Source organism: Tachypleus tridentatus, chromosome 13 (genome assembly GCF_004210375.1).
Source record: "Tachypleus tridentatus isolate NWPU-2018 chromosome 13, ASM421037v1, whole genome shotgun sequence".
Taxonomy (NCBI): Eukaryota; Metazoa; Arthropoda; class Merostomata; order Xiphosura; family Limulidae; genus Tachypleus; species Tachypleus tridentatus.
The window spans coordinates 49,842,326-49,867,057 of NC_134837.1; the positions used below are offsets into that span (position 1 = coordinate 49,842,326).

Below are 24,732 nucleotides of genomic sequence, written 5' to 3' on the forward strand. Positions count from 1 at the left end.
TGGACTGATAAACTACTTCTTTGGTAACGACTCAGGTAATGATATAATAAAATTAAAATAAATCAGATGTGGAAAGGTTAACACTTGAAATTGTTAAGATAAAACATAAGGACTCGAATCTATGATATTATGCATTTAAATTAAAGAAGAGAAAATATTTCCAACTTTTAATTTCACACAAGACTGATTTCGCTATAATTAGTTTTATGGTAGAAAAGATAACATAGTTTTATTGAAGAAAACCTTTGATATTCATTGAGGAACCTCTATGAGCTACTCAATCGAAATATGAAATCTCAGAATAATTAGTAAAGGCTTCCAAAATTCACGACAAATCTTTAGTAAAAGTACTTTCATAAAACACTTGATTTTTTGTGAACACCAAACTTGTAATGTGTGCAAAATGTCGTGAGATACACCAAGTACATTTCAAATTATAGCACGTATAGGACGTATGTTTCCATGGCTACAACAGTACAATGTATATTCACAGTTGTGAATGTAATATAGGAGTGAGAGTTAAAAGTAGTCTTTTCAAGAACGAGTGTTTACAGACTGGTAGTTGTTCTCCAAAGATTAGCCCTCTGCATATATATATATATATCTTAGTTCTGGTGAACAAACAAACTAAATCATAATTATAAGCTCATATTTAATTAGTGATGGAGGAAAACAAACAAAAACTTTCTCACTACATTTTAATAATTAATTCAAAAGAACGATCCTTGTAGTTTTGCTTTATTTATCCTTAAATCTTTTAATGATTATCATTAAGACACTCTTAGCTTACCTACGTTTCCCTGATTTCTTGTAGATAAAACAAATTATGTTTTGGAAACTTAAAATCTGTAAGTTTACACATTACAGTTTCCAAAGCTTTTCTAAATGGCTCGAGCAGCTTACGCCGACTTTCATGAGGTCTCGTGGTTTGACATCTTATCTGCACTTTTAGCATTGCTATTATGTTCTGTATCATCGATACGTAGGTTTTGATCTTTAAGTTGAAAATAAGCTGGAAAAAATGAATTGATAAAAGGAACGCCCCCGTCCAGAGATGTTAGATGCTGTTAATTTCGTCGCGCGTGAGCTGCGTCACAGATAACGTCATCTCCTGAACGAAGAATAAAATAACAGTTATTTCAACTTGTTTATTTGTAAAAACAAAGCCATATTAGACTATTTGTTGTGTTCACTGGGGGAATCAAACCGCCGTTTCCAGCGTTTTAAGTTCACAAATGTATCCCTGTTGAACCGGGTTTTCAACAAGTTAGAGCTTAAAATTAGTACTTTAATGAAGAATATAACCAGATGTCGTTTACATCTGGTCTATAATATTCTTTTTCAAACTATTCTCCGCAAAGCTCTTGAGCTCCGACGTCGTTACTTGGGGCTCCGCGAGGAAATTTTAGAATGTTTATGTTTTTTTCCTAAAACTATAAAATTGAATCAGAATACGCTGTATTAACTAAAAAAAGTAAAATATAGCTGAAATATAACACGTTTATCGCGTATTGGGTCTTTTAATGTCTTAATCTGCTTAACGCCAGACGATTTTATTTAGCTTAGGTAAAGTTCTCGCGGTGAAAATGTTAATATAATTTCGATTAACGTCGAGAGTGGAACCACTCAACATCGCATGCGTCACTGGAGGTGCAAGATAGTCTAGCAGTTTTTGTATGAAACATCAATCGACCCTGGGTAGTGATGCCAACTGTCTTTTAAAAGCCAGATATTGATTAGCGGCTAAATTTCGAACGAAATGAAACGTGATATCATAGCTGAAACTCGTCCAAATTTGAAACTGTGATGCAATTAGATGCAGTATCAACTATTTCAACTTCACGTTTGTTTACATGAAGTATAATTATATATATGACAATTATAATTGGTAATTGTTAGGTTAAGTTAGATTCGTTGTAGTTTAATTAGGCAAATTGAGTACCAATGAGCTCTATGACGTCATACACCCACATGACTTCATGTTTTATTTCGTTGGAGATTTAGACGCACTTCAGATTTGGCTTAATATTTTGTTATTTGACTTTGAAATCTCTATTAAAGAAAAAAAAGTAAATATAATAAGTTATCCTTTTCCTTTAGAAAATTATATTGTTCCAGTGGCCTAGCCTTTTTTCCACAAATCTTTATTTCTGACTTGTTATGGCAACACTGATCTCAGGTCAGCATGTTATTGTATGATGATAAAACTCAAGTGCTTGAAGGAGTTTTCATTAAGAAGCTGTTATGTGTCCATAAAAATACTTTTGAAGTGCCTAAGATATAAGAATACGTCTTTAGACAAATTAATAATTAGTTGTCACTCTTATAATGGCTAAATATCAGTAATAAATCTGATATGAGTAAAACTTTTCCTAGGCCTAATACGAATTCATCGGTGTTGTCGTCGTGTGCAAGCACTTCAACGCGCGGAAATCGAAGAGTGTAGTTCTACGTACGTGTGTAGTATTGTACGGAAAAACTGAACTATCGCAGGAAGGCTAAACCGAAGCAAGAGAAGACCAACGCTGAGGCAAGTAATTATTTTCTATTGGAAGGAAGGTTACTCAGATAAGAACGTAATTCACAAATTGTGTAAAAATAAATCTTTCGTTGCGGCCCTTAAATCGGGTGAGGAGAAAGATCAAGTAGAGAAAGTAGTTGAAGAAATAGTGAAAGACATGGTAGAGAAAGTAATAGAAAATGAAGCTAATAACATTGAGGTAGAAGAAGAGACAGAAAAAGTAGTAGAGAAAGCAGATGAAAACGTTGAAAACAAAGAAGAAACAACGAAATTGGAAGAGAAACAAGTTACAACTGAAGTGGTAAAGAAATCGGGAAAATCGGACCTGGAACAGAAACAAGTAACTACGAATGGGGAAAAGAAAGTGAATGAAAAAACAACTACAGAAGTGTATCCAGGAAAAGAATGTGAATGTGAAAACAACTACAGAAGTGTATCCAGGAAAAGAATGGCTGATTCTTAAGAAGAAGAAAAAAAAACAACAGCGAAAAAAGACAACACACAAATATAAATAAAGTAGACCAGGAATCGAGCTTCTAGCCAAAGACCTCCTACTGTCGGAGTCATCTTCGGACAGCGAGGAAGGTATGGAAGAAGGAAACAGGACGAAAAAGTCACGGTTAGCAACATCGACCGATAAGAGTATCAAGAAGTACAGGTGAAATGTAAGTAGGTAATTCCTTATGTAGTCACAGGAGCCTCATTGTTAAATTTTAAACTGTAATTATCTCTAATTTCCTTTTCTTCTCTCTTTAATCTATTTCTCACTCCATTTTTAATTATAAAATATATATATTAAAGCTCAGTGCAATTAAAAATAATAGCTTTAAACACTCAAGGTTTTCTAAAAACCTTCAAACAACAGATGGTAATAGATATGATGAAGAGAAATAGAGCTGACATTCTTGTACCACAAGAATGTCATCTCAATAACATACATCAGATCAGACTATTCAGTAAGAAACATGATGTCTTATCGTACTGGTCATTGGGAAAACCTAATGAAGCAGGCGCAGACAGTATAATAAGTAAAAATTACAAAGGCAAAGTTAAAGCAGTAAGACATGATTATTATGGTAGAATAATAGATATAGATATAAAACATAATAGACAAAAAATAAGATTAATTAGTGTATATGCCCCAGCAGATCATACAATTAGAGTACTTTTTTATAAGAATCTCAAGCAATACTTATATACCACAAACGAAATTATTCTAGTAGGGGATTTTAACTGTGTTTTGGATCCTCTGATAGATAAAATAGGTGGTAATAGGAAAAACATAGACCCCGGTGCTAAATCTTTAAAAGATATTATAGATAATTTTCAACTGAAAGACACCTGGTAAAAGATAACCCAGGTTTAACCTTCTGAAGCCGTAATGGAGTGGGAAGTAGATTGGATAGATTTTATGTGTCTGAAGCTTTACTCCTAAAGACAAACAGAATAACGGTTAGACCGATAGGTACCCCGAACAACTATGTCAGCGATCACAGTTGTGTAACATTAGAATTTAATATAGGAGAAACTCAACAGTTTCAAGATGCAGTTGTTGTTGGAAGCTTAACGTATCTCTGTCAAAGAAAGATCACGTCATAGAGAAAGTTAGCAATTTGCTGAGAGAGCTCTGTGACACTACAGAATACGATGCTGATTGGTGGAAAGATTTAAAAACCAGAATAGCATCTAGGTTTCAACATTTCGGTAAGACTATAGCAAAAGACAATAGGAAAAAATACATAAAATAGAAAGACAGCTGACTAGTTTATCAAGATTTTTAAACGGTGACCCAAATTTTTTAGAATCCATAGAAATCCTAAGACATGAATTAGACGAACTATATAATGAAAGAATCGAATCGAAGGACTTAAAATAAGAACAGATATAAAGGAATTAGACAGTGAAGAAACCTTCAACAGTGAATTTTATAAACAGTTTAAAAACAGACTCAACAAATCTAACATAACAGTACTAAAAAATCCAGGACAGACTACCAACGACCAGAAGGATATAGAAGAAATAATACTAACATTTTACAAAGAGCTGCATAAATCTAAAGAATCTGATGAAAGTAAGTGGTCAGAGGTTACAAAGCAAAATTCCTCCCCACCCTTTCATCAGAAGATAATCGTGATGAGCCGTTTCAATTAACAGAGATTACGAACGTGATGAAACGATTCAGCATGAAAAAGATATGATAAAACAACCTAGAAAGAAGTAAGTTACCTCCATCCTTTACGGAAGGCATAATCAGTCTGCAGAGTAAGAAGGACTTTTTGGATCTTATAAGAGATTACAGACCTCTTACACTCAGCAATGTAGATTATAAATTATTTACTAAATGTGTAAATAACAGAATTACAGGTGTGCTGAATCATCTAATAAAATCAGCTCAAACTTCTGCAGTACCCGGAAGAGACATACTTTTTAATGTCAGTATGCTCCGGGATATAATACAAACATCCAATAGCAAATGCACCCCAACTTGTATGATCTCACTATATCAGGAGAAAGCCTTTGATAAAATAGACCATAAATTTTTGTTCTACGTCTTAAAGAAATATAACTTTCCGCAGAAATTAATTAACTGTATTAAACTGATATACAAAAAGGTGACTGCTAGAATAAATATAAACGGACACTTGACGGACGAGTTAGAAATTGAGAAAGGAGTACGACAAGGATGTCCCCTTTCTCCAACGTTATATGTTCTAATAATCGAAACTAAACTCAGTAGCGCTAACGCAGACCCAGAAATAACAGAAGTTCACATTCCAGGCAATTACGGCATTCAGCAAAAGTGCCTTGCACACGCTGATGACGTAACCCTGAATTTAACCACAGAAAGAGCAATAGTAAAAAGCACGCAGACATTAGAAACGTATTGTAGTGCGAGTGGAGCGAAAATAAATAAATAAAAATCCAAAGGGTTCTGGCTGGGTAGATGGAGAACCAGAAATGACTCCCCATCTAATATCAGCTGGACAAAAAGCCCCATAAAACTTTTAGGAATATTGCTGGGTTCCATATGACCCAATAGGCCACAACTGGAAACTCAAAGTTACAGAAATAGAGGAAAAAATAGAAAACTGGAAAGAGAACTATTTGTCCTATCAAACTAAAGCACAAGCCACAAAACAAGTTGTATATCTAAGTGTCATATATCTAGGCAGAACACTTCCGCCCCCAGAGACGGAAATCAAGAAAATAAGTAGAAAAATATACAGTTTTATATGGAATTCAAAAAGAGAACGCCTGTCACGAGAAATAGTCAATCTTCCGATTAACGAAGGAGGCCTACGTCTACCCAAGTTGGACAACTACCTGACAGCAGTTACGATCCAGAACACGTGCAAAATTATGGGGTCTGAACACAATTGTGCTCTTTTCTATAACTACACAGTTGTTTTCAACGCCAAATTTTGCGTAAATAAAACCAGACCTCAAGCACTACGAGCAGAAACTCCACCAGTCTACCTAAAAAGATGATTGCAGAAACGAAAAAGATGACAATAAAAAACCCAGCAATACAACTACATGAAATGTGAACAGAAAAAATATACGAAAATTTAACAGAAAAAGTAGAAGCCAAAATAGTAAACCAATATCCGCATGTAAACTGGAAGACAGCATGGTCCACAACAAGCAACAGAAAAATTGAAAGCAAAAGAAGAGACCTCAATTACAAAATAGCACACGACATAGTTAGCGCAACAGAGAGATTAAACAAGCAAAAAGTTATGAAAACAAATAAATGTCCGCACTGCCAGACCATAGAAACAAGAAAGCATGCTTTCTATGACTGTGCATACGTTAAAGTATGTTGGAGGAAAATATCTGATATTTTCCACACGGGCCTGATAAGTTACGCTGCAGTCCTCTTTAATACCCCACTACCTGTGAAAACCAATCAGAAATTCTCCTTCTTCTTTTTGTTGAGCGAATTTAAACACCAGATATGGTCCGCAAGGTGTAAGGCAGTGTATGAAAATGTAAAGGAAAGTGTTCTGGTGGTCATGAAAAGAATTAGAGCTAACACAAGAATTAGGCTTAAAATCGATAAACATCGATTATCGGAAGTAGAATTTAACAAGAGATGGGCCTCGGAAGAATCAAAAATCATGGAAACGAAAGGCGGATTTATATATCTGAGATTTAAAAAAAATTCACTATGTCGAGGCAAGCATCACACGCTGACTTCAAGTGGACAACGGAGGAGGAAACCACGGCGAACCAGCCACCGCTGGAGGTACAAATGTGGTTAGCGAGTGTGTTTGTGTACTTCACATGTGCAGGTGCTAAGAAAAATGGATCATGGACCGTAAAAATAGTGACTTTGACTATATATGTGAAGTTGTGTATTGCGTTCCCCAAAACGCTCAACAAGTAATAAACATACGACAGAAAACCAAAAGGCTACTACGACAAAGGAATTCTACTGTAACAGATGAAAAAGAAACTAAGGTAAGTAGGGAAAGTATTTTCTATAACTTACTTTGGGTTGACTGGGGTTGCGGGATAGGCTGGAGAAGATATGACCTATCCTCTTCCCATAGTAAGGGTTTAGTCAGAATAGTTAGTGTGCTCTCTAAGTTGAAGGAATGGAGGCGTGGTACAGGAGATGAAGTTAGGAAGCCTACCCCAAGGGTACGGATCGCACCCGGGGGCCTGACGGGTGGCAGACTTTTCTCGGCGGCGGCCAGCGCAGGAAACCCTGTGTGGTTAGCCGTCGAGCGGATGGTTCGTCATACTGGCGGGTGTTGGGTACAAGGAGGTGAACCCGGAATTCTCTGGTCAGTGAAGGAAGCCAACTTTTTGAGAAAAGAAAGACCTATAGGGTCAAGTACTGACTTGGAGTATGGCGACCACACAAACTTGATGATCTGGAGTAACAATCCGAAGTCGCTCAACATAGGTAAGAGTTTGAATTCCGAGCAGAAATCAAATGTAGACTACAGCCGAGTTCCGACTGCAAAGTCAATACGTAAAAATTAATATCACTGGCAAATGTAGCTATGTTATTCACCTAGGCCTCTATAGTGCTCAGAGCAAACATCTGTGGGAAGATGAGATGGAAAAAATAGGAAATAATAGGTAAATTTTAGGTAGGGTTATGTAAGCGTGTTGCCCACAGAAACATCGCATTTCAAAATTAAGGATGGCTATACCAGAAATATGGTATGAGGAGGAAGAGGTCTAGTGTACCTGACCCTCCTGGATATACAAATATATATATACCCAAACACCAAGAGAGAGAGAGAGAAATATGGTAACTGGCAATAGAAATCAAACTCTGTAAGCCGAACGTGTCTATCGCCACCGTTAAGTGCTTACCCCGTGGTGGTGTCACTGTCAGAGGTGTATTACGTGGTAGGTATTTGGGTTAATTATTATTTCGTTCTCCTCAGGGAGGCGAGAAATAGCCCGAGGCGGTCAGAAACTATTCTTTCTCTTCACCCCACAAGTGGCTAGAGTGAATTTGTCACATAATTTCGAAACTTGTTAACTGAAGTAGGATAGCTCTTATTTGATAATCTAGAGTTGTGGACCCAAATGACCTTGTGAAGTTTTTTGTCAGAGGTCAAGAGGCAGCTGACCTAAATAAATGGCTTAAGGGCTGGCCAGAATACGCGTTTAAACCAGACAAGGTCATACACCTACCTGGAAATAAACCACATACGAAATCTGTAGTCATTCGTGGAGTCCATTACTCAAATCACACTGCAAACTATAAAGGCTGCGAAAAATATAAACAAATAAAACAAGGAATTTACGAAATAAAAAACATCCAATTACAAAAAAAATAACGAAACAACAGAGAACAATACACAGCAAACAAAACAAGCTCAGAAACAAGACAAAATAACATATACACAAACACTTAAAAAATCTATCACACAAATACCGAAACTGAACACGCAGCAAAAACAAACGGAAGCGATAAACAGCACAGAGATAAAACGTAACAAAACTCCATAACCTCAAGACAACGATAACTCTGCCAAAGAAATAAACACTAATAACAAAATAAACATATTTATAAATATAATTACAAGTATTACAACAGACTTCTTAGCCGAATACACAAAACCAACACAAACATTAGATTGCTTTGAACTATTCATAAACATAGCGAAAAAACGTATAATACCTTACATCCCACAATTAATAACAACACTAACGCAATACCTGCTCTCAACTTAAATTCACCGTTGTATATATCAACATCCAAGGTGCAGTGGCTTCCAAGTAATACATAATTCAACAAACTAACCCAGAAGTTGTAATATTACGTGAGATTCTATTATACAAAACCAGTAGATTTAAAATACCGTATTATATAACTATTGGAAAAGACATATTAAATAAACAGGATAAAAACAGAGGAATGCTGCTGCTATACAAAACAGATCTTTCAGTGTCAGAAATTCAAATTAGCAGCCGTAACGAAAAGATAATTATAGATGTCCTGTTAAGTAATCGCTCAATTGTTACAATAGCAGGTATGTAATGTTCACCCACAAAGCAAATAGACTTAAATGTAATAAACATCTTTTCTCACAATCAAAATACCATTTTAATAGGAGATCAAAGCAGCAAACATACTAATTTCGACTGTAATTCAACAAATGCTAATGGAAGGCTTCTCCAACAATTTATAGATGAACATAATATAGCCTTCTTGAATAACGACACACCTACGCATACAGTGTATGCCACTAATACTAGTGACATACTAGACCTATTCCTAAGCTCCTACAACATGAGCGCAAAGCTAATAAAATTTCAAAGGGAAAAAAGATGTAGACAGCGATCATCTACCCATATGGTGTTTCTTTGATCTCAACCCCAATAAAATTATTATACATAGAAAAGGAAAATTCGATTACAAAAAAGCAAATTGGAAATAACATAAAAAACAATTAGACCATCGATTGCCAAACAAAATTATAACAACAATTAAAAATAGATTAGTTATTAATAATTACTGTCAAATAATTACGGAATGCCTACAAACCGCAGTAAATCAGACAATACCAAAACAACAACATAAAACTAAAAATAATACATGGAAACCTCACAAACACCTGTTAACACTAATAAAGCACAGACGACAATTAAGAATACAATACACAGACACAAGATATAGCGAATTAAAAACACAATTAAACGGAATAAGAAACCAAATTAGAGCAGAAGTTAAATTATTAAAAGAAGAAAAAAGGCAAGACTTCTGCACCAAACTTAACGAAAAAACAGATCCGAAACAATTTTGGATATACCTAAAAAAACTAACAAATGCAGATACAACAACAACAAAATACCCGCCACTAGAGCACAATAATACCACAGCATATACAAATAAAGAAAAAGCCGAAACATTCAAACAACAACTTGAAAATACGTTGAAAACAAATAACGACCCAGACATGAACACATACTACTATAATAAAGTAAATAACTTTATAATAAACAACAATGAATTATTCAAACCATTTTTTTCCAGTAGACTTAAATAGTTATCAAACCAACAACACAAACCACTACACAAACACAATGCTTACAAACACAATTTCAGCACAAGAACTCGTAGAAGCAATAACAAACACTAAAAATAAATAACAATGAGAAGGTGGTATACAAGTCATTCTTCTTAAGAAAGGCACTCCGAAATTATTTGAACATCTTACAGCAATTTTTAACCTATCAATAAATTCTGGTTGTATCCCGGTTTCTTGGAAGGATGAAAATGTATTAATGTTCCATAAAGAAGGAAAGCCAGCCAATAATAACCCAAATAACTATTGACCAATCAACCTGATCAGCTGTGTAGGCAAAATTCCAGAGAGAATAACTAGTAACAGACTCTCTGCATTTCTGGAAACAACATCAAAATTACCATAAGAACAAAATGGTTTCAGAAAGTTCAGACAAACAACAGACCACTTAGTCCAATTGACAGAAACAATTGTAGATAGTTTTAATAAAAGAGAATGCACTGTCGCTTGCTTTTTCGACATTCAGAAAGTATTCGACACTGTATGACACAACGGTTTCTGGTTCCGAATGCAAGAAATGGGACTACCGCGGGGAACTATTCGCTGGCTGTCAAAGTTTCTGGAAAACAGATCATGCAGAATAAATGTTGAAGGGACATTCACTGAGAGTTTCACTCCAGAAGCGGGTGTTCCTCAAGGAGGGGTAGTTAGCTCTATCCTATTCATCATGCACGTGAATAATATGCCTCTAAATGATCCAAATAATGGATATTCATCACAGTTCGCAGACGATGTAGCAATCTGGAAAAATGCACGAACACCAGCAATAGCAGCCACAAATATACAACCACAAGTAAATAGAATAAGTGAATATTGCCAAAAATACAGAATCACAATATACACAACTAGTAGTATTCACAAAATTAACTAAACATAAAAATCACAACCACAGATCTACATTAATGGTGAACAACTCTAGACTGCTACATCAGCGAAATTCTTAGGACTTACGTTCGATTCAAAACTTACGTGGGTAAACCACATAAATAGTATTAGAACAAAAATTTGGCGAAGAACAAACTATGCTAAAAGTCTGACTGGCAAAAACAGTGGAGCTATGGCAGACAACATTATGAAAATATATAAAACATACATTAGACCCGTCATTGACTATGCAGCTCCTGCATGGATAAATGTAAGCAAAAAACTACTTCAAACAAAACTAGAAACAATACAAAATGCATCACTCACAACAGCTTTTAAAGTACCTAGAACAACATATTCCGAATTTATGCATAAATACGCACATATAGAAACAACAGCAGATAGACTCTTACATAGTACAATAAATTATTTTAATAAAAATTGGAGAAAAATGAACTAGTGAGCGAACTTGACAGGTATTGTTTATATGATGATGATAGACCTAAGCACCTTTCCCCAGTGAATATATACTTTCTAAATAAAAATAAATTAATAAAATAACCTGACGGTGTCCGAAGAAAGTCGAAACGTTGTTCGCTCTTCTACGTAAAATATTTTCTCAACCCAAACGAGCCGTTTTTGCATATATAATAAAATAATTTGAGTTTCATGTATAGTGATGGTCATCAGCACAAAGAATGATCAAACTAACTGATGTAATATTCATTGTAACTTTAAGTTTTCAAACTTTCGTAATCGTCGAAAATCAATAACTATGCCAGTGATAATAACGCCGCTTACACAATATTCACAAATAATTATAATAGAGACAATGAGAAGTATATCTCACTGGCAATAGGACAAGACCAGTTTTATGCAAGATTAACGCACGTCACACACATATAATAGAAGACAAGCGCAAAAAACTAACTTACCAAGACGGCTATCGTTGCAGGATAAGCTTGGAAATGTGGAGCAACCAGATACAGTGGCCACAAGATAAATGATGTTCTAATTAGTAGAAAAATGGAGGCTCCAGTGTATAAGATAGAAGCTATAGTATTCTGCACTGTCTCCTGAAATATGAAGGTATATTATTTCAGTAAGCATTTCTCAACAATATTGTGCAGTGTCTCAATACAACAGAGATTATACACTTGATAGTGTTTGAAACTTGATAACCCTTCCGGTCAAGTGGTCATTTGACGGCATTTAAATCTACTTTTGCCTATACTAATCAGGTCCAACGTAATGAAAACGCGAAGTGGGGCATGACCATGTCACCTAATCACCAATCAAATATCCATTCTTGGAGGTGAGCCAAACGTTCTCGTCACTAAATGATCAAAGAGGTTGTCTATACGTGGAAGTGAGCCGAACGTTGTCTAGTCACCAGATGGTCAACCGCATTATCCATTTCAACGATAGCATAACGTATTACAAATAGGTTTTAATACCTACTTAAACTTTTTAAACAATAGCTAAATATTGAATTTTGAGTGTCACGTAGAGCATGATCTGCATTTGGTTAGATTACATTTTATGACACCCACAATACAGTGCTACGAATTAAAAATTCTGATATTAAAGCAATCTGTGTACAAGTAGGAGAAATAATGTTTTATTGGAAACAAATGTACAGTTCCAAACACAGCATAAAACAGACTTGAAAATGTATAAAAAAAGCACCGAAGAAAGCATGGTAAAATTTAATACCATTTGATACACTGAATTCATTAGGTCAAGTATTTGGTTCTTTGGATGAAGCACTAGTCTTTTTTCAAGTTGTGATATACTTTTATGCAGGTTTAAGCCATACTGGGTCAGATCAAGCTCACTGGTAGTCAGTGAGATTAACCTGACAATCATTATGACGAATTAAATATATATAGCTTTTTTACGTTCCAAACAGCTCACTAATTTGTAAGAAATTAAAGCTTAGAAGTATCTGATTTTCTATTATAAAACAAAACTTTATTTAAAACCTGAATGATTGATACACGTATAAAGGATTGGATTGCTACAAAAAATTCACGAATCTGCTGCAAACATTTCACTACATCAGTTTTTCAAGTATGTAGTTTAAAAAAAAGTGAAGGCATTTTGTTATTATACAAAATATTATACAACTTAACAAACAGTCCCTATTTGAAGTAATATGTATAACAACTTCTATCAACTGCCAGTGTTTGGAGACAACTCTTCATCGGGAAAATGGAAATGATGGCAGGTATGTATTAATTACTGTCATTAGACTCTTACAGGGTATTACTCGTCAGGTTCACAAACGATGACCGAAGAAGGTCGAAACGTTGTTCGCTCCTCATTGTAAAATATTTTCTCAACCCAAACGAGCCGTTTATACATATATATTTTTCTACAAGTGAGTTTTCTCGACATCACTGAGTATACACAGAATGGAATACCTGAGTAGAAGATATTATCTTATCATAAAATATACTATCTTTTATCCAAGAACAAATACTCATGGTTAATTGTAATCTAATTAAAATGAGAAATACAAAGGGTCGTAAATGTTATATTAAAACGATTTTAAGTATGCAAATCAGTAAGTCACGTGATAACCACAGGTAATAAAAATCGCGGTGGAACGGACTGTATCAGAACTGATTTTATAATTTTTTGTAGTTTCTAGAATTATATGGTGTCCCTGTAAGTTGGACACTTTTGGAAAGGGTATATAACATCCTTTTCCGACGCAAAATATTCGTACAGTAAGATAATAAAGATGTGTGTAGATCAAAATTTACAATTTCCAAGAAGGGGATATTATTTGTACTTAATGGTATTGAAAATGAAAGGAATATGGGTCAGCTTGATAAACAAGGATCATCCAGAAACAGTCTTGAAACAAGTCCTTGGCGTCTTGCAACACAAAAATCAGAAGCAAAGGTCGTTCATGTGTCCCAAGCTACAACAGACAACATATTAAAAAAAGATTTCACGCATGCATGACCGCTTACCTTTGTTGTAAAGTGGGAAGGGGTTAAAAACATTGAGTAAGTTGAGTAAGTAACTGATTGTTGAAAAAATAAAGTGTGTACACCAACTGGAAAAGTGCTGTGCTGCAGAACTGTTGTCAAGATGACCGTAGCGACATGGACTGTAACGACGTAGTGAGGATTCTATATCGTTTTAATGTAACTTATGAAAAAACACTTTTTTACTAAACTTTACCAGTTCAGCAGTGAAACATGTCTCTTTTATTTTGTCAGTTGTTCTACTCTAGCTCTATGATTCCATTTTGAAACCATACCGATACGATGTGAAAGAACATTTTTGGTCACCTCAAGGATTCCGTAAGACAAAAATCATTTATCAGTAAAAAAATACCCTCCTTCTTTACTAACACGTTTCCGTAGTAAAATATTCCCTTGCCAGTACCTTTTTGTAAAAGACTGTACATATCTGTATGGTTGTGCAAAAACACCTTCATTTACCTGTTAGGTGCTGAAAAATGACTTTATTTATCACCACGAATTTGTTAAAAAACAAACAACAGCAACATGTACGGTTTGTAAAACAACATTACTTACCACTATGGTTCTGTAAAAAAATACCTCCACTTACTTTTTTCTTTATGTAAAACAAATTTACGTAACACCACAGTTCTGTATAAAACACCTTCACTTACCTGTACGGTTCTGTAAAGAAACTTTACAAGTATAGTAAAACGACAGCATCATTGACTATTACAGTCCTATTAGACCTTTTGTACTTATTAAAGTAATTTTATGTGAATTCTACAGTAAGCCTTACAAATATGATTGTTTGTTTTTGAATTTCGCACAAAGCTACTCGAGGGCTATCTGTGCTATCCGTCCCTAATTTAGTAGTGTAAGACTAGAGGGAAGAAAGCTAGTCATCACCACCCACCGCCAACTCTTGGGCTGCTCTTTTACCAACAAATAGTGAGATTGACACTCACATTATAACGCCCCTACGGCTAAAAGGGCGAGCATGTTTGGCGCGACGGGGATGCGAACCCGCGGCCCTCAGATTACGAGTCGCACGCCTTGGCCATGCCGGGGCCTACAAATATGAAACTGTAACACTACAGTATCGCTTATTAGTTAGGTTCTGAAAATCAACATCTCAACATATCTTACCCAGACGACTTCGCTATAACGGTACTTTCAGTTACAACTCTAACAAACTAAATACAAAATATATTTTTTGTAAAACAGTATTTTATTTAACAGTACAGTTTGGTAAAAAAAGAAATTAATTAATAACAGTACGGTTCAGTACAAAACGAAAGGAAAAATTCACTTAGTAGCACTGTTTTGTAAAACAATTTCACTACAAGTTACCAAGGTGGTATGATAATACAAAAACATTCTGTATCTTGAGGTTCTGGAAAGTAACATCTAAAAAACATTTAACCCAGACGACTTCACTATGATCGTCACAACTCTAACAGACTTTACAAGGTTAATACCATTCTAAAATAAATATCTTATCAGAACTTACCAAGATTGTAGTGCGAATAGCTCTGAAGGTGTGGCTAGACAACAGGTAAGAAAGAAAAGTTACAGCAGCTCCGAAGAACGTGGCACTGGCAGTTGTGAGAAACAGCCCAATAGCCGGACCCAGAAGAAGCCATACGGAGGTACAATGCGTTATTGTTAGCCCCAAACATATTCCACCCAAAACCTGCAGAAATGTTATTAAAGTCATTTACATCGAAAAGTGAATAAAACAGAACAGCATCTTCTATTTTAACTTAAATCACCATTGTATATATTATGAAATTATGACCATGTGTTTCTTTTTATTTGTTTTTTCTTTTTTAGAATTTCGAAAATAAGATTGAAATAAATTATATTATTAGGTTACTGTTAAAAATGATGTTGGCACATGTCCTACAGGTTTGAGTACATTACATTAAAACTTATTTTGATCATGAATATTATGTCATATGTTACATAAAATCAGTGTTAAGCCGCGATGGAACTACATTCTGGCATTATTTGATGGTTCGTATGTAGTATGATGCAACCGAAAATTGATAAATTTTGGAAATGGAATAGTAAAGCTCTTCTGTTGTAAACTATTCACAGATTTAGAATCATAATAATGTGTTCAGTTTGAAGAGTTAGAATTTCCAAAAAACGTCTTTTTGTACTTAATGGCATAAGGAAACAAAGGAATCTGGATCACCTCGAACAATAAGGATCATCCAAAAAGAGATCAACAACAAAAAATCACAACAAGTAAAGTGCAGTGTCTTGTAACAGTTGCGAATCCACGAAGACAAAAGTTAGTGTTAACATCCGTCTTTGTTCTCCAGGTAACCGTTTACAGCATATTCAAGAAGGACCTCTGCCTGGAAAAGTGACAAAAGTCTTGCACACACAAGTTACTTTTACGGCATATTTACTCAACAATTTCACATCTAAAGGAATGCATATCAGTCAAGATGCGAGATCCTGTGCTTATTCGTTTCTTTACAGTCGGACGGTTGAAACATGCACTAGGACATTGTTGTTCTTGTACATAGTATATATATATATATATATGTTGCAAGGATATTTTCAAGATACTTGGTCGTCAAATAGATTATGACCAAACATGATTACTTGATCTGTAATGACGTTTAAAAATTGTTTAAAATATAACGTACTCGACCACTGAAAGTACGTTACTATTATTTTATGTGATATCATACAAAAAAGAAAGAAAATAGAGTATGTCTATACTATTTTGATGTTAACGTTTTTGAATAGAATATAGTATATTAATAAAGAATTAAAGCCATGAAAACGATAAAAGATACCGAACACTGAATGTGTTTGTATTTTGCTTTCTATAAGTCTTACATTAGGTTTATATTTAAAAACATACAATTACAACTAATTGTAATTTGTTATGTACAAAGTTGAACAATAAACTATCTGTGTTGTTCCTACCACAGGAATTGAATTCGAATTTTAGAATTATAAGCCTCAAGGTTACCTCAGAGTCACCTGTGCGAGATAGAAAGGCACATACAGTTAATCATGAGTTTGTAACGTCACAATCGGAAATGTAAGTTTAACGATGAAAAGGCTGACTTCTTACAGACTTCTTTTGAATCTTTAAAAGTACTCTCTAGTGGCACAGCGGCATGTCTGGTGGGCAGAGCACAGATATCCCATTGTGTAACTTTATGCTTCACTCTAAATAAACTTAATATTTGGACTAACTTCTCAGTTTATGAAATCTAAAACATCACGAGGTCATTCTTGAATGATAAAAACAAAAGACATTAATATTTGTAACTGAATTGAGAACAAAGAAGATTACTGATAATAAGTAGAGATAACAACAGGATCAAATTTACGAAGATAAAACGGAAAACATGACTTTATGAAGAAGATGGTCAGTACATATTCTCTACACTAAGTGATTAGGTGCTACTCTTTGATATACATTTGTGACTTAATATTTAATAATTATTTTAAAAGCGGTAGTTATAACAAGTTTCGCTACGTATCTCTGTACGAGTCATACGTTGTTTATGCTATTAGATTGTTGTACTAGGCTTTAGTAATATTGTTGACGTCACTTTACTCGAATCTTCGGTATTTTTCTCGTTATTTGAAGTGAGTATTGTTCCATTATAGTGTCACGTAGTTTATAAAAGTTCAAGGCCTCGGTGAACAACATATATATATGTATATATAGGTCAATAGCAAGCGCAAGTTAAGTAGAGAAATATCAACTCAACTGAGAGATAATTAGACAGCTCTAGACTGAGTGATTAGGACTTTATCCTTGACGGACTATTTATAAGGAAGCTAGAAGTTTAATCGCAAAACATCAAATTGCTGAAAGTGAAGACAGAAAAGTAAAGTGAAGTTCAGAGAAAAAAAAAAAAGAAAACGTGAAATTATCTATCGTGTGTGAGTGATTGGCTTTAGCAGGTGATCTATTAAAGTGAGGCTCACAGTTTATCATAGATAAGAAGAATAATTTGCCTTGTCAGTGGGCCTTCTAAAGTAATTGAATCCGTCGGTGTGGACTTTGACGAAAGAATATAGTTATTTAAAGTTAGAGATAAAAATATGGTAACCCGCGAGGTAACGGAAGTGAATTTATTGCGGATTGTATAGTAAGGAACGGAATAGATAAAAATAAATTGTCTTGTCAGTTGGGATCAAAAGTAATTGGGTTATCCTGTGTGAATTTGTGACAAGAAAAGAGAATTATTTAGAGTTATAGATGCAACTGAGATATATTATAGGGTAGTGAATTTTTGTACATAAGTGAATTAAGAGCTGTCCGTTTATTGTTTAATTTATTGCCAACAAGTCACAGACAATTACTCTAAAAGATCCTTAGCCCACTTACATATTTGACATTTTGACAGACAGCTATCTATGTCACGGTTTGTCCTAAGTGAACATAGGGACAATAATCAGTGATGACGCTTATCCTTCTGGTATTCTGGTACTAAGTTTAGACAATATGATGTTTCAAGAGAATGCATATATTTCATCCAAAAATATGTCTACATCAGTGTTGTCATGACAAAGGTCTTAGTATATGCGTTGACTGCATTTGAAAAGCAAACAAAGTAAACTCAGTATTGTAGTATGATCTACTGTATGTGGAATGGAACGAGTGCTCGAAAGCACATATATCTAAAATATTTTAAAATGTTGATAAACTGGAAAGTTTAAATTTTTAAAATAAAAGAGAAAATATGGTGTTTAGTGGTACCACACTACCTTTTATTTTTTGGGCGATGTTCAACCATCTTTAACCCCAAATTTTAAACTTCAGTAAAATATGCATGAAACACAACGAACGACAATCTGCCATATTCTGGTGATTCAGTTATTTTTGTCCCTGACGGAACATTTGCAGAGCATGATAACACACAGAAAGCAAAGAAAGGTTACAATAATGATATTGGATATATCAAATACCTAGTAACTATTGTTACATTTACGGACTATATCTCAAGAGCCGTGCTTTTATACCATACCGTCATCTGTGATCCCACAAACTCAACTTTCTCTTGCAGCAGCTCAAAAATAATCAGAGGCAGAATTCAACGAATATTCCTTCAGCCAGGATTGATAGTTATGATGTCCAATTAACTCATCATTTTAATTTCTGGTTTATCACTCAGTCCAAGTCATAACAATTAGAACGTGTTCTTTGGTGTCTCAGGTATCATGACAGCTCCTTCAATGATATTTCTTCTTCACACTACGAAATTATTTCCATGATCTTCGAGGTTAAACAAAACCTCACTCTTACTATTGTCTGTCTTATCAGTCACAACTTCTGATTGCTGGTCTAATCAGCTCTTTAGATATTTAACATTAATGTATAGCTATAGCTTATCGACATGTTCAACGTTTGTGGACACGCCAGACACCACGTGAACATTGTAGTTTGTGGTTTGAACGATTCGTCTGTCAGTGAATGAGATAAGGGTTAGTACAAACACATGAGGGTTACTTTCGAACTCTAAACTTGTACCAAAACCTTATCCAATCTCCATGTTCACGCTTTTGTTCCTTCATTGCTATATCATAATATCTTCTGTTCATGACAACTTTTTCTGTCAAATGCGTGCACTTTATCTAATGCAAACCTTAACCACTATACATATTTTTTGTGCACACTATGGCATGTCTGGACTAGTGGTCAGGTCATACATAATGGAAACGGTGTATATCAGCCAAACATAAATATGTTCAGAAAGCAACCAGTCGTCTTCTGTTCTGTTGTTTGATAACCCGTGGTAAGTGTTTGGGTCATTCGTGTCAGTTGGGATTAACAAAATTTGCAAGTATCTGTTTAATAGGTCGTATTACTTATTCTACCGAAACATCAAAAGAAGGTTGATACAGTTTCGATTAACTTCGAGAGTGGAACCACTCAACATCGCATGCGTCATTGGAGATGCAAGATGGTCCAGCAGTTTTTGTATGAAACATCAATCGACCCTGGGTAGTGATGCCAACTGTCTTTTAAAAGCCAGATATTGATTAGCGGCTAAATTTCGAACGAAATGAAACGTGACATCATAGCTGAAACTCGTCCAAATTTTAAACTGTGATGCAATTAGATGCAGTATCAACTATTTCAACTTCACGTTTGTTTACATGAAGTATAATTATATATATGACAATTATAATTAGTAATTGTTAGGTTAAGTTAGATTCGTTGTAGTTTAATTATGCAAACTTAGCACCAATGAGCTCTATGACGTCATACACCCACATGACTTCATGTTTTATTTCGTTGGAGATTGAGACGCACTTCAGATTTGGCTTAATATTTTGTTATTTGACTTTGAAATATCTATTAAAGAAAAAAAAGTAAATATAATAAGTTATCCTTTTCCTTTAGAAAATTATATTGTTCCAGTGCCCTACCTAGCCTTTTTTCCACAAATCTTTATTTCTGACTTGTTATGGCAACACTGATCTCAGGTCAGCATGTTATTGTATGATGATAAAACTCAAGTGCTTGAGCGAGTTTTCATTAAGAAGCTATTATGTGTCCATAAAAATACTTTTGAAGTGCCAAAGATATAAGAATACGTCTTTAGACAAATTAATAATTAGTTGTCACTCTTATAATGGCTAAATATCAGTAATAAATCTGATATGAGTAAAACTTTTCCTTGGCCTAGTGCGAATTTATCGGCGTTATCGTTGTGTACAAGCATTTCAGCGCAGGATGATGTAAGAAGTACCGAAACAAGAAAGAAAATAAAGTATGATGAACGTTTTATTCAATATGGTTTTACATGAACAGATAATGAAGATGGAGTGGAAAATTTTCAGGCCCAGTGGCGCACATAATAAATTAAAAACCTGAATACTCTCGAGTAAACCTGAAGATCATCGCATTGAGTGTTCTTGATTTTATAAAATTAACTATTTTTATGACATCGCCTCTTTTAAGTCTTCTGGCATGAGTTTCATTGCAAGTGCATGACGATAAAGACAGTAGACTTAAAAGAGGTATTGGGTGATGTCATAAAAGTAATTAATTTTATAAAATCAAGGCCACTCAATTGAAGGATCTTCAGTTTACTCTGTGACAATATGGGAAGTTTGAATAAAAATTTGTTGCCTCATTCTGAAGTCCGACGGCTTTCTATGAGAAAAGTGCTTGCTCGGATTTACGAACTGCATGAGGAGATAGGTTTCTTTTTATATGAATGCCATTTTGAACTTTCATTACAATAAAGGGACAAATGCTGGATATAGAAAGTGGCGTACCTTTTGGACGTATTTGACTATCTAAATGAAGTGAAAGCTACAATGTAGGGTACCAGGGTAACGTACTTCACAGTTCGGAGTAAAATGGAAACATGTCACCATAAGCTAAAAATTTGGGGTGAATGTAAACTTATGGAAGAACTCGATTACTTCGAAAATCTCAGCGCTTCTTTCACTTATGAATGAAGTTTCCTTAAGTGAATATGCAAAAGTTTGTCTTGTAGTGCATATCTGATTTGTGTACAGCTATTGGGAAATACTTCCAACCTCATTTAGAAAAATTACTGTGGATTCAAAATCCCTTTAGTAACTCTGCAAATATCAACAATTTGTCTTTGAAAGAGATAGATCAGCTTATTGAAATTTCAACTGATTAAACACAATAAACAAAATTTCAGCAGGAAGAAATTATACAATTGTAGATTCAAATGGCCATGGAATACCCTGAAATAATTAACAGAGCTTTGAAAATTTTGATGCGTTTTCCAGCAACATATCTTTGTGAGCAAATATTTTCATTGTGTACAGCTACAAAGACCAAATTTAGAAAAAGGCTAAACATTGAAGATGATTTACGCTTACAGGTAACAACCATAATTCGAAATATTGAACTATTTTGTGAACAAAAGCAATCCAATCCGGACCACTAATAAATAAGTACACTGTGTTTTTACTGATATAAATTTTACAAGCAGAAAATTTTGAACCACTAAATAGAAATAAAACTTTTTCTTTACATTTTGATATTTTTAATAAATTTATATTCTAAACGTTTGAAGTAAACTTTATTTTTATCTAGTGCTAGTGTTCGATTTTTTTCCATTTTAAGTGTGTGTGTTTTTTTAATTAAGGCTTCAGAATGTTTTTTTCTTAACGTGAAGCCCTGCAGGTCCAAAGAGTTTGGGAGTCTCTGTCTTAGGATACTCTTTCCATAATCAGGAATTTACATATCTTCCGTTCAGGTACTCTAGCTTGGATGAAAATAAAATTATAGAAATTAAAGGAACTCTGTAACGATTAGGAATAAGTTACATTAATAAAGAATGCACGAGAACAGGGAGAGTTCTGTAGGTATCACGTGCAAAATTAATTCTACTCCTCGTGTCCAACCGATTCAGTGACCCTCATATCCTCTTCTGGAAGCTACCATTTCATCGCATTTCATTTTTATTTTAATGTAAACAAAAAACAAACAAATACACAAGAAAAGATGTACAAGCACTACATATTTCCTCAGAGTTTACAACAGTATATTTATATTTGCAGTAAATTTTCATCTATCGTATATAGCCAGGACACTACTGATATTAAACTGGTTCTTCTTTAATAGTATCTGAAAGAAAAACAAAAACAATATATTAAATATATATTAATTAAACGAAAAAATAATTCTATAAATTTCTGTTATTTTATGAGTTGATATTGTTAAATCTGAAGTGTTTACGTGAAGACCGTTTTTTTAAAGATTCTCCATCATTAAGTTGATTTTTTATAATTCGTCTGAACATAAAAGAATGGACACTTTTAAATAGTGACTTACCGAAAGTAAATTTATACTACGAAGGCAATATGAGCTCATTTCTTTCAGTATCGCGACTAAACTATTACATATTTCAAGATTTTAATGTATTTTATAATTATTATATTTTACTAATTTCATGACAGTTTTGTAAATGTTCTGTTTTTATTGCCATTTCCCTGTACCAGTTAAAAATTTCTCATGATAAATAAAAATAAAAATGAATAAAAGGTACAAAACAAGGAGTTTTCATATATGTAAAACGGCTGGTTAAGGTTGAGAAATTTTTTATGTAAAGTTTTCGTAAAGTTCTTGTTATGAACGTAATGTTCCCTGGTGGCTCAGCGGAAAGCCTGAGGGTTTATAAGACTACAACACAGGTTTCGATAACCATAGTGGACAGAGCACTGATAGTTCGTTATGTAGCTTTATGCCTAAAAACCCAACAAACTTTAACACCTTATGCGATCTCACTTTTTCATGTTCAAACTATTAAATTACTTGGTGTGTCGCAAAAGGTACAGAATAGGTTAGCAGTGTTGTGACCACTGCAAGGATTAAATCCCAAGTTCTAGCCTTGTAAGCCATCACGACTATTGTTGAGCCACTGTGAAAGTTACAGAAAAATGAACTTATATCAAATAAAATTATTGTTAATAGTATTGTTTTTATACTGTAAAGGAAAAATTGCTGATACAACGAACACATGTGTATGTATTTCAATATTGTAAACAAGTGTTATAACTATAAACATAATTTAGTTCACATTAGCATTATAGACAAATGTACACTGAATAAGTTAGTTATACGTTTAAAAAAAATCTTACCGAGTGGTATTTCCGTTAGTAATGAAGGCTTACTTTTGAATTCCTTAAAAAAGATACCTATAGAATGAAAGAATATTTATTGTTTATTGTGGGTTTTGTCTTTTAGTACCAAGTAGATAAACTAAACTAAATAATTCATTAAGGTAACTAGATTGCTTTAATTGTCCTGTACTGAATATTTAAAATTTTAATCATAACTAAATAAATTTCAATAAATATTTTTTTGTTATTTTAATAAGATTTACTTTTGTTTCATTCAAACGAGTAGGCCCTGCATGGCCAGGTGGTTAAGGCACTCGACTCGTAATCCGAGGGTCGTGGGAACGTTGTAATGTGACGGTCATCCCACTATTCTTTGGTAAAAGGGTAGCTCAAGATTTGGCGATGAGTGGTGACGACTAGGTGCCTTCCCTCTAGTCTTGCACTGCTAAATTAGGTATGGCTAGCGCAGATAACCCTCGTATAGCTTTGTGCAAAATTCAAACCAAACTTATTATTTTTACCGATTTTTTAAACTCTTCCCTTTTGAAATTTGTACTTTTATTTTTGTCTTGGTAGAACTTATCATGTGGTTAATTCTACGATTTTATTGGTTGCTTCCTTCACTCCTTTTCATGTGTGTATTTTCTTACAGCAAAGACACATCAAGCTATCTGCTCAGTCCACCGAGGGGGGTTCGAACCTTTATTGATAGCGTTGCGAATCCGTAGATTTACCACTGTACCAGACGAGGGACTCCTTTTCATGTAATTCACAAATTTTATTAAAACTTTAGGGATGGTGAGTTAAATCTACCAAACACATAACTTTCGTTTTTATCACCTTATTTTTAGTGAATTGTTTTTTGAATCTTAAAAAGAAAATTTATTTGTTAAATTAGATTAAAAATCAATTATTTAGATAAAATTTTGTTATCTAAAAATATATAAACTTTGCTATATCACTTTTATACAAATAATATGAAAAATAACACGATTTTACACATGGAAATATGCATGGTCTATTTTATTTGTGTAAATGTTTAAACCTGCAACGAAGATCACGCATAAGAAACATATCTGAGCAAAATATTTAAGAACAGATGTCATAACGAAATGTCCGCGAACTCACGCGCTACGAACGGTGTGCCGATGTCCATGACAAGAACATTGACAGCCCATTGTGTACTTTTGTGCTTAATTCCAAA

The 24,732-nt window shown here is 34.2% G+C and overlaps 2 protein-coding genes and 1 long non-coding RNA gene across 3 annotated transcripts in view; 1 reads left to right on the forward strand and 2 right to left on the reverse strand.

The window, feature by feature from the left end:
- LOC143239978 (uncharacterized) overlaps window positions 1–24,732 on the reverse strand; it is a 54,870-nt gene that overhangs the window by 14,031 nt on the left and 16,107 nt on the right. The gene's annotated exons all lie outside the window — the stretch shown is intronic.
- Window positions 1,187–24,304, forward strand: LOC143239979 (uncharacterized). Its single transcript, XM_076481700.1, has 2 exons — window positions 1,187–3,186; window positions 24,181–24,304. Exon 1 carries the CDS (start codon window positions 2,679–2,681, stop codon window positions 2,982–2,984), a length of 306 nt encoding a protein of 101 aa, XP_076337815.1. The 5' UTR covers window positions 1,187–2,678; the 3' UTR covers window positions 2,985–3,186; window positions 24,181–24,304.
- On the reverse strand, window positions 20,686–23,603 carry LOC143239980 (uncharacterized). The gene is made up of 2 exons (XR_013021489.1): window positions 23,547–23,603; window positions 20,686–22,533 (listed from the first exon to the last, which is right to left on the reverse strand). It is a non-coding gene; the product is annotated as an uncharacterized LOC143239980 (long non-coding RNA).

What these genes read in the sequence shown, in the direction of transcription:
- LOC143239979 (XM_076481700.1), top strand. Translation starts at nt 2,679, where the DNA reads ATGGTAGAGAAAGTAATAGAAAATGAAGCTAATAACATTGAGGTAGAA.